This window comes from Xenopus laevis, chromosome 4L (assembly GCF_017654675.1).
Source record: "Xenopus laevis strain J_2021 chromosome 4L, Xenopus_laevis_v10.1, whole genome shotgun sequence".
Lineage (NCBI taxonomy): Eukaryota > Metazoa > Chordata > Amphibia > Anura > Pipidae > Xenopus > Xenopus laevis.
In genome coordinates this window covers 16,476,349-16,493,935 of record NC_054377.1, presented here as the reverse complement: position 1 = coordinate 16,493,935, position 17,587 = coordinate 16,476,349, and the positions used below count along the sequence as shown (strand labels likewise).

Here is a 17,587-nt window from a genome sequence, read left to right as displayed (position 1 = left end):
CAAGCAGCATTCATATATTTTACGTAATCCGTATCCACCGCTGTAGTAGTGTATACGTTGACCTTGTAGGCATTATTTGCACAGTGTTTTCTTCAACCCGCCATCGAGCTGTGTGAGCTTGTTCACATTTTGTCTAAATATTGATAATATTATCGTCTCTAGAAAAACCACTTGAGTTACTTTTTTTCAAGCAGCATTCATATATTTTACGTAATCCGTATCCACCGCTGTAGTAGTGTATACGTTGACCTTGTAGGCATTATTTACACACTGTTTTCTTCAACCCGCCATCGAGCTGTGTGAGCTTGTTCACATTTTGTCTAAATATTGATAATATTATCGTCTCTAGAAAAACCACTTGAGTTACTTTTTTTCAAGCAGCATTCATATATTTTACGTAATCCGTATCCACCGCTGTAGTAGTGTATACGTTGACCTTGTAGGCATTATTTGCACAGTGTTTTCTTCAACCCGCCATCGAGCTGTGTGAGCTTGTTCACATTTTGTCTAAATATTGATAATATTATCGTCTCTAGAAAAACCACTTGAGTTACTTTTTTCAAGCAGCATTCATATATTTTACGTAATCCGTATCCACCGCTGTAGTAGTGTATACGTTGACTTTGTAGGCATTATTTGCACAGTGTTTTCTTCAACCCGCCATCTAGCTGTGTGTATTATCGTTTCCAGAAAAACCAACTGAGTTTTTGTTGTTGTTGTTGTTTTTTTAAAAATAATGCCAGGCAAAGGCAGGCCGCCACGCAGAGGCCGTGCTAGGGGCCGTGCTGCTATGCAATCCTGTGGCCCTAGCAAATTTCCCAGTTTTAAAAAGCCAATGACCCTGAACTCCCAAAATGCTGAAGAGGTAGTTGACTGGCTTACACAGCACACCCCATCCTCTACCGTTTCTAACTTTACCACAACATCCTCCTCATCCTCCACTGCTATGGCCACCCCACGTAACACTTCCTCCACCACCGGTGCCCCTTCTTCACTGGGGTCAGAGGAGTTATTTTCCAATGAGTTTCTTGAACTGAGTAATGCGCAACCATTATTGCCAGAAGAAGATGAAGGAGATGAGGACCTTACACCAGATTTAATTCTGGCAGAGAACACGATAGAGATGGACATAATGAGTGATGAGGAGGAGGTCCCCGCTGCTGCTTCCTTCTGTGATGTGTCAGAAGAAATTGATGCATCTGAGGAGAATGATGATGAGGAGATTGATGTTTTGTGGGTGCCTAGTAGAAGAGAGCAAGAGGAGGGTAGTTCAGATGGAGAGACGGAGAGTCAGAGAGGCAGTAGGAGAATAAGACTTAGAAGAAGCAGGGAGGACAGCCCGCAGGGATCAGCAGGGCAACAACATGTATCGGCACCTGTGTTCAGCCGGCCAACGCACCCGCCATTGCCGCCAATACCGCCAACTCCGCCAACTTCTACTGTTACCGCCAGATCGCACACTTCCAAAAAGTCAGCAGTGTGGGATTTTTTTAATGTGTGTGCCTCTGACAAAAGCATTGTAATTTGCAATGAGTGCAGTCAGAAACTGAGCCTTGGTAAGCCCAACAGCCACATAGGTACAACTTCTATGCGAAGGCACATGAGCGGCAAGCACAAAGCACTTTGGGAGCAACACCTCAAAGGCAACAGGCAAACTAAAAGCCACACTCCTTCTGGTCCAGCATCTTACTGCTCTACCTCTGCTCTCCTTGACCCGTCTGAACCACCCTCCACTCCGCCTTCCACCTTGACCACCTGTTCCCATTCCCAGTCATCTGCCACCAGCCAAGTTTCTGTGAAGGCCATGTTTGAGCGTAAGAAGCCAATGTCTGACTGTCACCCCCTTGCCCGGCGTCTGACAGCTGGCTTGTCTGCACTCTTAGCCCGCCAGCTTTTACCATACCAGCTGGTGGACTCTGAGGCCTTCCGCAAATTTGTAGCAATTGGGACACCGCAGTGGAAGGTACCCAGCCGCAATTTTTTTTCTAAAAAGGGAATACCACACCTGTACCAACATGTGCAGAGCCAAGTTACCGCATCTCTGTCACTTAGTGTTGGGCCAAAGGTCCATATGACTACTGACGCATGGTCCTCCAAGCATGGTCAGGGCAGGTATGTCACCTACACTGCCCACTGGGTGAACTTGGTAATGGCTGGGAAGCAGGGAATGGGTAGCTCAACAACAACAGTGGAGTTGGTGTCACCGCCACGGATTGCACGCGGTTCTGCCACCACCTCTACTCCTCCATCGCTCTCTACCTCGTCTTCTTCTTCTTCTTACTCTGCTGCTGGGTCCTCCTTCTCCTCCTCCACACCTGTGCACCCCCAGCTCCCCCTAGGCTATTCGACGTGCCAGGTACGCCGTTGTCACGCTGTCTTGGGGATGACGTGCCTGGAAAGCAAAAACCATACCGGATCTGTACTCCTGTCATCTCTGCAGTCACAGGCCGATCGGTGGCTGACCCCACACCAACTGCAGATCGGAAAAGTGGTGTGTGACAATGGAAGCAATCTGTTGGCAGCGTTGAGACTAGGCAATTTAACACATGTGCCCTGCATGGCACATGTGTTAAATTTAATAGTCCAACGTTTTGTCTCCAAGTACCCAGGATTCCAGGACGTTCTCACCCAGTCCAGAAAGGTGTCGGCCCATTTCAGACATTCCTACACAGCCATGGCACGCCTTGCTGACATTCAGCAGCGCTACAACATGCCAGTCAGGCGTTTGATTTCTGACAGCCAGACTCGCTGGAATTCAACGCTCCTTATGTTGGAACGTCTGCTGCAACAACAAAGGGCCGTCAACGAGTACCTTTTTGAACTGGGTGGTAGGACTGGATCTGCACAGCTGGGGATTTTTTTCCCCCGTTACTGGGTGCTTATGCGCGATGCCTGCAGGCTCATGCGACCTTTTGAAGAGGTGACAAATATGGTCAGTCGCACCGAAGGCACCATCAGCGACCTAATACCCTTCGCTTTCTTCCTGGAGCGTGCCGTGCGACGAGTGACAGATGAGGCTGTAGACCAGCGTGACGAGGAGCTGGAAGCGCACGATTTCTGGTCGGAATCACCAGAACGAACCCAGGCACCTGCTGCAACGCAGGGAGAGGTGCCAGAAGTGGAGTCAGAGGAGGAAGGTGGCTTTGTGGAGGAGGAGGAGGAGGACCAACAGGAGCAGGCTTCCCAGGGGGCTAGTGGTGACCTTTTGGGGACCCCTGGTCTTGTACGTGGCTGGGGGGAGGAGACCGTGGATGATGCAGTCCTTGATAATGAGGAAGCGGAGATGGATAGCTCTGCATCCAACCTTGTGAGAATGGGGTCTTTCATGCTGTCATGCCTGTTGAAGGACCCCCGTATCAAGAGGCTTAAGGAGAAGGACCTGTACTGGGTCGCAACGCTACTAGACCCTCGGTACAAGCATAAAGTGTCAGAAATGTTACCAACATACCACAAGTCCGAAAAGATGCGGCATTTACAAACCAGCCTGCAAAACATGTTGTACAATGCTTTTAAGGGTGATGTCACTTCAGGAACTCATCAACATTCCAGGGGCAGAGGTGCCAGTAATCCTGCCACGAGCACACCTGCAAGGACAAAGCCCTTTGGCCAGTCTGTAACGTCAGACATGCAAATGTTTTTCTGTCCAAGGCAGCGCCACAACCCTTCTGGATCCACCCTCAAAGAACGCCTCGACCGGCAGGTAGCGGACTACCTGGCATTAACTGCAGATATCGACACTCTGAGGAGCGATGAACCCCTGGACTACTGGGTGCGCAGGCTTGATCTGTGGCCAGAGCTGTCACAATTTGCCATGAACCTCTTGTCTTGCCCAGCCTCAAGTGTGCTCTCAGAAAGGACCTTCAGTGCAGCAGGAGGGATTGTAACTGAGAAGAGAACTCGCCTAGGTCACAAAAGTGTCGATTACCTGACCTTTATTAAAATGAATGAGGGGTGGATCTCGGAGGGTTACTGCACGCCGGAAGACTTGTTCTGACTTCTATGCAGCTGTCCTTCTCTTCAAGCCTCATGACTCCACACACAGCTGTCCTTTAGCGTCCTCCTCCTCCCTCCGCCACCGTTACAAACTAGGGTGCAAACCCTACTGGTTTAATTTTTTCTGGCCTCTGTGCTTCAGTGGCTGCAACCAAAAAAACTGGGCAAACAATGTCTACAAGGTCAACGTATGGCAAAAAATGACTATTTTCAGCATTTATATGGCATATTTTTTCTGGCAACTGTGCTTCAGTGGCTGCGTCCAAAAAAATGCATATTTTCTGCATTTATATGGCATAATTTTTCTGGCAACTGTGCTTCAGTGGCTGCGACCAAAAAAATGCATATTTTCTGCATTTATATGGCATAATTTTTCTGGCCTCTGTGCTTCAGTGGCTGCAACCAAAAAAATTTATATTTTCAGCATTTATATGGCATAATTTTTCTGGCCTCTGTGCTTCAGTGGCTGCAACCAAAAAAATTTATATTTTCAGCATTTATATGGCATAATTTTTCTGGCAACTGTGCTTCAGTGGCTGCGACCAAAAAAATTACTATTTTCAGCATTTATATGGCATATTTTTTCTGGCCTCTGTGCTTCAGTGGCTGCGGCCAAAAAAACTGGGCAAACAATGCCTACAAGGTCAACGACGTTGACCTTGTAGGCATTGTTTGCCCAGTTTTTTTGGCCGCAGCCACTGAAGCACAGAGGCCAGAAAAAATATGCCATATAAATGCTGAAAATAGTAATTTTTTGCCATACGTTGACTCAACGTATATGGCAAAAAATGACTATTTTCAGCATTTATATGGCATATTTTTTCTGGCAACTGTGCTTCAGTGGCTGCGACCAAAAAAATGCATATTTTCTGCATTTATATGGCATAATTTTTCTGGCCTCTGTGCTTCAGTGGCTGCAACCAAAAAATTTATATTTTCAGCATTTATATGGCATAATTTTTTCTGGCAACTGTGCTTCAGTGGCTGCGTCCAAAAAAACTGGGCAAACAATGTCTACAAGGTCAACGTATGGCGAAAAATTACTATTTTCAGCATTTATATGGCATATTTTTTCTGGCAACTGTGCTTCAGTGGCTGCGTCCAAAAAAACTGGGCAAACAATGCCTACAAGGTCAACGTATGGCAGTTGTTTAAAGAGAACAGTAGATTACTAGCCAGCAAAGCTACCTAAGCTAAAATGTCCCTCAAATCCCTGCAGACTTCTGTCCCTCCAATACAGAGCAGTATCAAGCAGATTACTAGCCAGCAAGCTTACTATCATCTGTCCCTGAAATCACTAACAGCTCTCCCCCTACACTATCTCTTCCAAGCACACACAGGCAGATTTTTCAGATACATTTTTGCCCTTGATCCCCCTCTGGCATGCCACTGTCCAGGTCGTTGCACCCTTTAAACAACTTTAAAATCATTTTTCTGGCCAGAAATGTCTTTTCTAGATGTTAAAGTTCGCCTTCCCATTGAAGTCTATGGGGTTCGCGAACCGTTCGCGAACCGCTCGCATTTTTGCGCAAGTTCGCGAATATGTTCGCGAACTTTTTTTCCGACGTTCGCTACATCCCTAGTTACATCTACTGAGCAAAATAGATGATGCTGTTGTCTTGAAATCTATGATAAATATCTGATGTAAAGTAGGCAATATAGCAGCTCCCACTCGTATGTATGCTTTACAATATATCCTGTACACAGTAGCCTAGAGATTCCCAAATTATTGGACTGGACCCTCTAGAGCAGTGGTTGTCAAAAGGTTTCATTTCAGGCCTCCCCTGAAGGTCCAGCACCCCCTTGTTAAAGGTCCAGCCTTCGGACAGATATAGGAAAATACTGGTGCATCAGTCATTAAGCCATAGATCCAAGAACATCAGTGACAGCAAATACATATTCACCCCAAAACTTACCCTAAATTACATCAAGACAGGCTTTCAGGCGTATCTAATAGTGCAAATGTCTATTCTAGCTAGTTTTCTCCCTAAATGGCCTTTAATCTAAGCCCCCTCCACAACTGCTCTAAGGAACACATGTTTGTATTTCTGTAACTTTGTTATGCGTTAAGAGGGACTCGATCTTATATTACATGAAAAAAGGTCCAAATAGCTTGTTTTTGATCATGTTAATTTTTTTTCCCTATCCTCTGTGCTTTGCAGCCAAATGACATTTTTCAACAACCATCTCTTGGCAATATTTCTCATAATTTATTGTTTCCTCGTTTCACCCCTTCTATCATCAGATGTTAGCCCTGCCACTAAAGAGTTAAAGAACAAGTTTTATAGAAAAGAGCTGACACAGATTAGTGTGAAACCCAGTATCTGGGGCTGAAATCCAAACCTGTTGTTTACATGGACTGTTCTGCTGGTATCAGAGATGAGAAACGGGTGCACGCACTTTCCCTTTTTTTTCTTTTGGTTGGTAGATATTTTGTGCTGTCTCGAGCTTATGCAATTGAAAGATAAACACATTAAACTTCAAGATAAATGGTGCTACAGTGGTTAGTGTTGTTGCCTGGGGGTCTTAAATTTAACTCTGATAAGAGCAATTTGCTCATTGGATGTTGTAAGTTCTCTCTGCATTTGGGTTGGTTTTCTAAGCAGTTTAAAAAGCTTTTTTTTAAGTTAAAATGTCATCTGATAAGATTCAGGTTTCGTGCTTTTTAGTACCTGTTGCTTAGAATGTTGATTGTATCTTTTTCTAAGACAGTAACTGATTTAATGCTGTCAGAGGGGTGTCTAGCTGTTCTGAACCCCTAAGTATTCCCTTTAATCTGATCCAATACTTGAGTACTTTACAGGGTGCAGGGAGTAAACAAGCAAGGCCCTGGAATAGACAGTTTTCAGTCCTGACAACAGAAATCCAACTGGGCAACTAACTTGATAATGCAGTTGCAGGTCCAAAAATGTGTTAGTCGCATGTGAATTGAATGGTATTCTGATTTAAGAAGCAATATATTGTTTCCTCATATGAATTCATATATAAAAAAATGTTTCAAGTGAAGGGTCTAATGTAAATGTAAGCCCTTCCTTTTAATGTTTTTAAAAGCATACTTACTGCCTTCCCTCTATGAAAAATCACTGGTCTACACCAACCTGCAGTGATTGTACTTCCTGAGGTAGAACTTCCTGTTTACATTGATTGAACAGGAAGTAGTTAGCCAGACAGAATCCCAACTCACCACTATCACTATATGCTCTGCTATACACCAGGAAAGTGAAAATAGCATGAATAAAAGAGTTGCCATACACTTTGCCAATGTATTCCATTAAACCGATCGCAAAGGCTGCTATTAAGAATCTTTCTTTTTCACAACACTCAATACAAACAAGGATCACTTTGTGAACACAACTTCCAACACAGAGAAATGAACTTGGGGATGTCCCCCTGAATAAAATACCTGTAACTTGCCCACTAAGTCATTCTCTCTTGTTATATATAGATATACTGTATTTATTTGATTGTAAGCGTCATGGGTCACTCTACCGATGTTGTAGCAGTTTTGATTGTACCTAACAAAACCCAGGCTGATTGATAGATCTAGAATGGCTCAATACGGTGCGAATATCTTGAATACTAGACTAAGGAACCCTTGCATGGTGCTATAATAGGAATTGTAGGAAGCAAGTGGTTTCTTTAAGGCTTTAATGACTTTTATTGTTTGGATTTTAAATTGAACGTTAAATTGAAAACACAATTTTAATGCTACAGTTTTAAGTGTGTGCTTACCACAAACTACATTTCCAAGAGATGCATTGTCATTAAAGTGTCTGTTTCCTCCCAGGCACGAATAATGGCCGCTCCAACCGTAGGTCCAACAGGGGGATTGTGGAAGAATGTTGCTTCCGGAGCTGTGATCTGGAACTGTTGGAAACATACTGTGCAAAGCCATCTAAGAATGAGAGGGATGTCTCCACTGCACCCGCCACAGCAATACCACCAATGAACAAGGTGAGTTAGAGGGCTTATCTAGAACAGATTTTGCTTAGTGTGTAGATTCACGGTGGACAAGATGAGGGCAGTGGTGAGAGTTAAAGTAAACTTTCACAAGCTGCAAAGCTTGCAGATCCTAGAGACAGTCAAGTCAAGCATTAAGCAAAAATGACACCATAACTGCAGCTACTGATTTTAACTTGGTCATTTTAAGTGGCCCTTTAACCAGAAATGCTAATTTGTTCTTAACAATGTCTACAAACCTGAATGAGCATCTTAAGACTGTTATGCACTGTTGACCAGAGATTGGCTACATATGGACTATTTTACAACATTATACAATTTTGTATAAACAAGTCCTTAAACATTGTTAAACAAAATGTGCCCACAATGTCTACTAACCAGAGTACTGCTATTTTATTGAATGTAATTATCTAATTGGTTGCTATGAATTACCAGACCTGGTACAAACTTTTAACATGGACAGTTGTCATACATTTCCACATACCAACTCTCAAGGCAACATTCTTTGTTCTTCCTGCCTATACCAGGTATATATTTGTTACCCACAAACATTTAGTAGAACTAGAACCATTGGAGGATTTTCATCCTGCAACATATGTACTGAATTTGGCAGCTTGTGTAGTCTAATTCTTTAGGCGTTTAAAAGAGGACAGTAGGTTTATAAAGTAACATGGTCCACAGCTGCCCCAGTTGGCTTCAAAGTGTTATGGGTTACTGCACAGGGGTACATTTTGTGTTCTTATACCAGAAGTATCAATATTAGAAAATTACATTTTCTTGTTTCACTCTCCAGCAGGACCTGTATCACAAACATCACCACACAAAAAGCTCCAAGTATGATATCTGGCAAAGGAAGTCCATCCATCGGCTCAGAAGAGGTGTCCCTGCTATTGTACGTGCTAGGCAGTATCGGTTGCTCATGCAGAAGGCTGAAGAATCAGAGCAGGCACTATTGCATCGGCCCCTTACCACCTTACCCATAACGCGGCCTCTCCATCTGCAGCAAACCTCAGAACCTTCCCACAATTGAACCAGGGACCTTTCACTAGAAGAATCCCATTGCCATCATCTTTTGTTTTTCTAACTTTTGTCATCTCTGAATGGGAGGGAAATCGAGTCTGGCCTTACCCCTCTGTCTATATCTTAGGCCGATGAACAGAGGTGAGCATATAGAGCTCCTTATTACAACTCAAGGAGGAGAAAAAGGAGTAAAAGAAGGACGCCAAAACAGGAACAAGATGTTTTTCTCGGGTACATTTCTGTGGATTTATGTGTCCTGTTGTTTTTTATTCTGCATTTTAACCTGCAAATCCATCAGTGTATGTGTACATATATATGCAATTTCACTTTGTCTATACATACATACACAAATGTGCATCAAAGGAATCCAGATGATTCAGCACTTCATGACTTTACCTGTGCACCGGAGCTGCAAATGTTTTCATTTTTTTTCCATTTCAAGTATTATATATTTCCACCAAAATACTTATAAATCGTGGAAATGGTAAAAAAAACATTCAAAAAGGGGAACCTTTATCACCAATGGGTCTATAGTTTTTACCCAATTTCACATCTATAAAGTCATGCAGCATTTAAATAATGATGTCCAAATTAATTGCACCTTTTTTTGAATGCCTGGAAAAAATTCTAAGGACATCTAAGTTTTTTTTGTTTGTTTTTTTAAGTTTGAGTGCTTTTGTGTCAAGCTGGACTGTGATTTAAGATTCTGCAGAATCATTGCAGCCCGTCTGGCACAGTGGGAGATAAGCACAAGAGTTCCAAATGTATTTGCACCTTTTAAATCAATGAGAGTGAAGAAGGGGAAATTAGACAGAAGGCTTTTTTTCATATTGGCGAGAGTGGTCTGCTTTGCACATGTGCCACAGATTACAATGATTTTATATATGTATAATATATTATATAAGTTTTTTTTTTGCAAAAAAAAAAATGTCAAGCACTATTTTTTACGGGGATTTTGTTTTTCTAAAGCAGCGAAAGACAGGTGATTGGATAATTTAAGTATGATCGGCTATGGTGCTAAAGTCATGCAGAAGGTTAGAAGGAGGCGGGAGATGTTGAGGGGACTTTAGAGGGTCATGAAACATGCGTCCCTTACATGGCAAAAGTTTCATGAAGAAGTTGATGATTCACTTTGGTCAGTTCAAGTGCGTGTTTGTCATGTAAAGAACCCCTGTTGTAGCATGAAAGCGACTGATTATATACAGTGAACTTGAAAAAAAAAATTAGGCTTTTCGTTTTAAGAAAAGTAACTTGTTTTGGTTCTTTCCTCTGAATTGTGAAGAGGGTCTCATTCAAAATATAAAAACACTCACCTCTGTCACCAAGAAAAGATGATATTGTTCTACAGACTTCCACAGTTTCTACCTAGGGAAAGGGGAATTGCATTAGTCGCAAATTCTTTTCCCACCGCCACCTAAATGACTTAATATTATTTGTGTTCTAGAGAACATTATGGATCCTTTGGCTATGCCGGATCCCATTTCCAATCACCCATAGCTGGTCCAAACTTAGAGCCCCCCCCACTGGATATAAAATAACACATAAGATGGTGCCAGTATGGCAATATATCAATAGCAGAGTAAAAAAGCAACAGAAACATTTCATATCATTGAAACCCAACTTGCAGTTTTTAAGCTGTTGTCAAGGCAGGGCTCCCAGGTCCAACTGATTATTAGACTGGATTATTATATAAATAATGAGCCTACTGCCATTACTAAAGATGGTCCTACATTCACCTGTGATCATAGTGACAATCTACTACATCTAAATATGAATAAATGATTGCTAGTGAGCAGAAGAGTCTGATCTGAAGGTACTTGAAAATCTGCACTTTTACTTGCTCCTGAGAACTGGATTTGGGAATCAGCCATACGAATGTGGCTTAAAATATTGATATGCTTAAACAATCTATCAAGTTTGAAATGTAGCATATACAGTGGTGTTTAGCTAGAGCCTAAAGAACATTTTACCACTGAAATGAATCCCACCAATTACTTACAGTTTAGGGCACACTTATGAAATAGATATACCACTGGGGTGTATAGTTAAAAAGCAGATCTGAAGAATGTATCACAAGTAGAGCAAATATGTGTTCTGCCCTGTAAATTTTTCTGTTTTAAAACTCGACAACCCATTACAGGTCATAGATAGGCATTCCGTTGCAGGGCTGCACCATCAATAGGGTTGGCATGACTCTGTTGGAGGTTACATTTCTGCAGAAGTTGAAATGCTGAATTTTATTTAGGCAAAGAGAGGCATTAGCTCTCCTATGCGACATTAGAGTAGTCTGTTATATTGGGTTTATTACAGCTGATCTTTAATATGAAGGTTTTTTAAGATCTGCTTTAGGCTACATATTCCACACTGTGTAGTTAGAGGGCAAAGTATCACCAACTCCAGTAGATCAAAGCTCCACACCACTTAAGTGGTGCACAATGTAACAACTACAATACAATACATTCATAAATGAGAATGAACAGCTGATGATGCTCATACAAACCATAATATGGAAAATATCATTCAAATTTTATGCAGCTGATTTCTTTACTGGTTGGTGAAGGCTAGAGAGATCCAGACTGTTGCTCTAATTCTGTGGAACAATTACATCTCCTTGCTAGATCATGCTGGATGTATGAGTTCATCAAAAGCACTTTAGCCACAGGCTGGCTTTCCCTGGTGTAAGCAAACTTTAAGGATTAGATAAGTCTTTTAATGAGCCAAATGATACAATATCTCATTGCTTAATGCCACGACCAATCCTGTAAGTAGTAATATGAGTATATTGTTATTAGCTTTTGCTATTGAGGCATTTAGGAGGAGGCATTTAGCATTGTGCCATTTCAAAACAGAGCTGAGCAATGTAGCACATCTCTCTACATCTCACTAACGTGTGAGTCCGTTTACCTTGCAATGATCTGATCTACATGAAAATTATGTATTTTCACATTGAAGCAGTCTGTGCTGCTTCCTTATGGAGTATCATTTGTTACAACTAATTTTAATTGCCCTTCCTTGCCACAAGCATTATCTATTCACCCACTACTAGCTGCAGTTCCTAGAGATCCACAGGTAGCATGTCTGTCACTTGGCAAGTTAAGTTGGCCTTTAGCACACAGATTTTTGATTTACACTTGGTGAGAGCATTAGCTTTATTGGGTGTTTTTTCTTTTCTGCCTTAAGAAGAAAAAAATTGAGAAGGCTACTTGAATTGTACAAATTTTCAATACGTTAAGTAGAAATACGGGGTTGTTTGGGGAGGGTTCTACGGGTGGGTTACGAAGGGTGTAATTGGTCTTTTTATTTTGTAATCCATTTTTATATGATATTAATATTATTCTCTTGCAAAGTTGAGCCATGATACTTTTTTTTTAATAAAAACTGAAAATTTTTAAAAATTTAAAAAAAAAATAAAAATAAAAAAACAGACAAAACACAATGCAATAAGACAGACATAAAGTAAAAAAAACAGCCTTATTTATTGATGTACAAAATTATGAGGGCTTAGGGAAGAAAGAAAGAAAGAAAGAAAGAAAGAAAGAAAGAAAGAAAGAAAGAAAGAAAGAAAGAAAGAAAGAAAGAAAGAAAGAAAGAAAGAAAGAAAGAAAGAAAGAAAGAAAGAAAGACATTGAAAGAGGGAGCAACTTATTTTGTACTTTTAGTATGTACTTTTTAAAGATAAATTTTCGTAAATGCTTTGTACCAAAAGAGGTGTAAAAAGAAAAAAAAAAGAAAAATACAGACTTTTTATGGCTGTTTTTTTAAAAAACAAAACAAAAACATTTTGCTGTCTTTTTCCCATTTTTGCAAAAAAACAAAAGAAACTGAGAACAAGCAGGTGTTGTATCCCAACAAGCAGGCCTGAGCCATCTAATTTTTTATTTTTTAAACAACTATTTTTGTAAGAACACAATTATATTCAGAAACAACCAAATGGTCCTTTTTAATTTGACATTCTCCAGGACCTTTACTATACAGAGTATAGTCTGACAGACACCGTGATTTCTGTAATAATTGTAAAAGATCGTCCTCACCTCAGGCCTTCTTGTTTGGTGATCTGCAGATATTAATCATATGCAATATTTAGTAAACTTATTGGGGAACAAGCACCTCTGAGTCTACAGTTACACCATTGTCAATCAGTTCTTCATGTACTATATCATCATGTATCAGTTTCATTAAACAGCAGTTCTGTTTTTTTTTTATCATGTATCAATTCTTCAACAACGCAAACCGCATTCAGATCTGTTGTTCACTGAATCATTTCAGGCTTTTCAATCACTACCACTGCAATTGAAAATTCTTGTCACAGTATTGTATCATACACTTTCTGCCTTACCGAGGAATTAAGGACAATAAAACAAACATATATACTCGCTCAACTGGTTACAAAATGTTCTGTTTTGGTAGAGCCAAAGTGCAGTGCCATACATTTCCAGAGGCTTCCACAGAACTTCTGTCTAAAGAGAAAGTTGTGCTCGCCGCTAAACGTTTTTATTTTAGGGTATAAAGTGGCTTCTGCACTTCCACAGGACTTGACCACCTGTCAACGGCAAGGTTGGCCTCTGCACTATATGAAGGAAATGGTTTCTATGCACTGCCACAGGACTTTTGGCTTTTCCGTGAATATATGCATAAATGGATGGATTGTTTTACTGGCGAGCCATGGGCGTCTGTGTGTCCTGGCTTGTCCATATTTTATGTGCACTCTACATAATATGCAATTCAACAACCGCCCGGATTCTGCACCTATTGTACCTTTTTTTTAAAATATCATATCAATAAAATAAATCTATCATACCATAAGAAAATACAGTCTTCCCAAGTGTCGTATTTATTGCTGGTGTTATCTACACAATCGCCATGTGTCCATGACCCCATTGGATGTACACAAAGCACCAAGTCAATTATTGTTAAGGATTATCACACTGAAACTAAATACAATACAGGCATGGGATCGCTTATGCAGAAACCTGTTATTCAGAAAGCTCCGAAATTTAGGAAAACTATCTCCCATAGAAAAATAATTCTAATTTTTAAAACTGATTTACTTTATCTGTGTGATAATAAAACAGTAGCTTGTACTTGATGGTGACTAATCTGCATGAATCTATATTGATGGCAAAACAGTCCTCGTGGGTTTATTTCATGTTTAAATTATTTTTTAGCAGGCTTAGGGTACAGAGATCCAAATTACCCCTTATCCAGAAAACCCTTGGTCCCAAGAGTTCTGGATAATAGATCCTATACTCAGACATGTGTTGATTGTTAGTTGCCCATGCACAGAACCAGAGATAAAAAAATATGGCCCTAGGTAAGGTAGTGATTTAGGGCCCTATTTTTGTACTGCTAGTGTAGAACATCAGAACCTCTGCTGTGTGTGCGTGCAGGGCCTTATTTATTGTATTGCCATCGTTTTGACCCGTGGTATCTGGGCAGGGAGCGGGGCCATGACACGGCCAGGGCGCACTGGTGACTCGCCTGGGGCGGGGCTGTGACATCAGAGACGGGGCTATGATGCGGTGATCGTCAATTGGCCGTTCACAGCGTCAATTATAGGAATAATATATAGCAGTTTTGACCTGGGCAGCCCTTCAAAAGACCAGGCTATCCGGGTCAAAACTGGGCAGATGGCAACCCTACTTATTTACAAATACAAGAGTCCTCTGCACTCAACCCATTATCAATATATTTGAGACAGCGACATTTGTGCATACTGCTACTGAAAAATGCCTTACCCTTTAAACAAAACAGGGATTGTTTGTCCATATATTGCAATATATTTAAGCTGGCCAACTACGTCAAAGTCATCCCATATCTGGCCAGTCCTATGCTCAATTTTATCTGATTCATTAAGAATTCTATTGCTTCATTATACATTTTACAAAGGGACTAGGTTTTACCTGCAACTTACTTGCTGCTTTCAAAGTAAACCCCCATACTTGGCTGCCCTTTTATTAGACACCAGTGGGATCACCTGACTATAGCTGGGAGGGGTGGGAGCTACAACATGGAGCTGGTCACTGCTCCTGTATAACTATAACAAACAAGGGAAAGTTGTGCTCACCACTAGTTTTTAAAAACATTAGGCGGGGGTGCAATGAGGCTGTGACCACAAAATACATATAGTCAACTACAAGAGGTCCTCTGCACTCAACCCATTATCAATATATTTAAGACAGCGACATTTTGTGCATACTGCTACTGAAAAATGCCTTACCCTTTAAACAAAACAGGGATTGTTTGTCCATATATTGCAATATATTTAAGCTGGCCAACTACATCAAAGTCATCCCATATCTGGCCAGTCCTACGCTCAATTTTATCTGATTCATTAAGAATTCTATTGCTTTATTATACATTTTACAAAGGGACTAGGTTTTACCTGCAACTTACTTGCTGCTTTCAAAGTAAACCCCCATACTTGGCTGCCCTTTTATTAGACACCAGTGGGATCACCTGACTATAGCTGGGAGGGGTGGGAGCTATATGTATTTTGTGGTCACAGCCTCATTGCACCCCCGCCTAATGTTTTTAAAAAATAGTGGTGAGCACAACTTTCCCTTGTTTGTTATAGTTATACAGGAGCAGTGACCAGCTCCATGTTGTAGCTCCCACCCCTCCCAGCTATAGTCAGGTGATTCCACTGGTGTCTAATAAAAGGGCAGCCAAGTATGGGGGTTTACTTTGAAAGCAGCAAGTAAGTTGCAGGTAAAACCTAGTCCCTTTGCAAAACCCTTTCCAAAAGAGCCAACACATGATTATTCATGCTGTTTATGGGACAGTGATGCTTCCCCAGAGAAACCATCTTACTGCCCCCTTCATTTCCTGTTTTGCAGAGCAACTTCCTGTTGCTGACATTTAGCTCTGTAGTTATTGTCGAGATCAGCAGAACTTTCTGGTGATCGTCCAGAAAAAGTGGAAACATTTCTGCCTGTTAATAACTGATGTGTGAGGAAAAAAATACACAAATGCCAGTTTTGCTAATTCCAGATGGAGTTCTTGCACATCAGAGGCTCCTGGGAAACACTTTAGCGCAGCAACTTTTGCTTTCAGCTTGTGAAAACTCTCTGGTGTTCCTGTAAAGAAGATAATTGAGATGACAGTGTTTGCCTGAAGTGCTTCTCGTTGCTTCATAAAACAAAACTACACAGAATAGGCTATTCTGCACTGAGAGATACATTTAATATTATTATTATCTTTTATTTAAGATTTCTTCCTGCGCAGGCTGCCCCCTGGAGACTTCCATCTTTGGCTAATTCCCGCCACCCCACCGTCACTTCCATCATAGTGTCCCTTTTGACCAACAGACCATGGCTCTCCTTAAAGGGATCCTGTCATGGGAAAACATGTTTTTTTCAAAACGCATCAGTTAATAGTGCTACTCCGGCAGAATTCTGCACTGCAATCCATTTCTCAAAAGAGCAAACAGATTTTTTTATATTCAATTTTGAAATCTGACAATTTCCCAGCTGCCCCCAGTCATGTGACTTGTGCCTGCACTTTAGGAGAGAAAAGCTTTCTGGCAGGCTGCTGTTTTTCCTTCTCAATGTAACTGAATGTGTCTCAGTGGGACATGGGTGTTGTTCTTAGATCTACCAGGCAGCTGTTATCTTGTGTTAGGGAGCTGCTATCTGGTTACCTTCCCATTGTTCTTTTGTTTGGCTGCTGGGGGGGAAATAATGACTTTTTCCAATTACTTTCTATTTTCTGTGTGACTGGTTTTCAGATATTGAAGTGTCATTTTTCACCTTCTAAAACAGCTTTGAGAGGGGGTGGGGTCGCTGAACCTGTAAACTGTTTAAAATTGATACATTTAGTTGATCCATTTCCATCTTTGTCCCTGCTGAGCAGAATCTCTGAGTTTCATTACAGGCCACTGTTAGACATGATACAATAGTTGCTAATACTCCAGAGATGCTGCTGAGGGTAAGGTTAAGGGTAGACGGGTAAGGCCAGACGTGGCGTTTTTGCTGCGTTTTTACGTTGCGTTTTAAAAAAAAGAACAGCCAGGCGTAAATACGCTACTGAAACCACACGCGACCATCAACATGCGTTTTTCAGCATGTACGATTATTTTCCCAACATGCACTTCTCATTGTTCTCATTGAATTTGGACGCCATTTTTAAAATACGCTGCATATTTATGTACAGTGTGGTTTCAAATGTGCAGATCCCATAGAGTCTATTGATTTGGTAGTTTCTTGATGTATTGGCGTTTCTGCTAAAAAACGCCAATACTGCGTCCTGTGGCAGATTTCAGCTTGCAAGCGCCCTGTGTGAATTGCCATAGTGCATTTTCCATTAGTTTCAGTGGTAGTGCAGTTTATGCGTATTTACGCCTGGCTGTTCATTTTTAAAAACTCGACGTAAAAACGCAGCAAAAACGCCACGTCTGGCCTTGCCCTAAATGTTGCAAAACTGAAACAGTTCAGATTCTGCACCTGAATTACTGAGCTGCAAGACTCAAACACCAGAGACACGTACGTTCAACTTTAAACTTAGATTTTTGAAAAACAGTAAAAAAATAAATAATGGAAAGTTGGAATCCTTTCATCAGCAGCAGCATGTTTCAGCAAGTTACAGTAATGTTTACATATAACTGAGAATGATACAA

General features: G+C 41.2%; 1 protein-coding gene across 2 annotated transcripts in view; it reads left to right on the top strand.

Moving 5' to 3' along the window:
• Window positions 1-13,781, top strand: part of igf2.L (insulin like growth factor 2 L homeolog) — a 38,172-nt gene extending 24,391 nt beyond the window's left edge. The window contains exons 3-4 of one of the 2 annotated variants that reach the window (XM_018256660.2): window positions 7,781-7,947; window positions 8,750-13,781. In XM_018256660.2, coding sequence (XP_018112149.1) covers window positions 7,781-7,947; window positions 8,750-8,983 — 401 coding nt within the window. In that variant the 3' untranslated portion in view covers window positions 8,984-13,781. 2 annotated transcript variants of the gene reach the window in all.
• The last annotated feature ends 3,806 nt before the right edge of the window (window positions 13,782-17,587 follow it).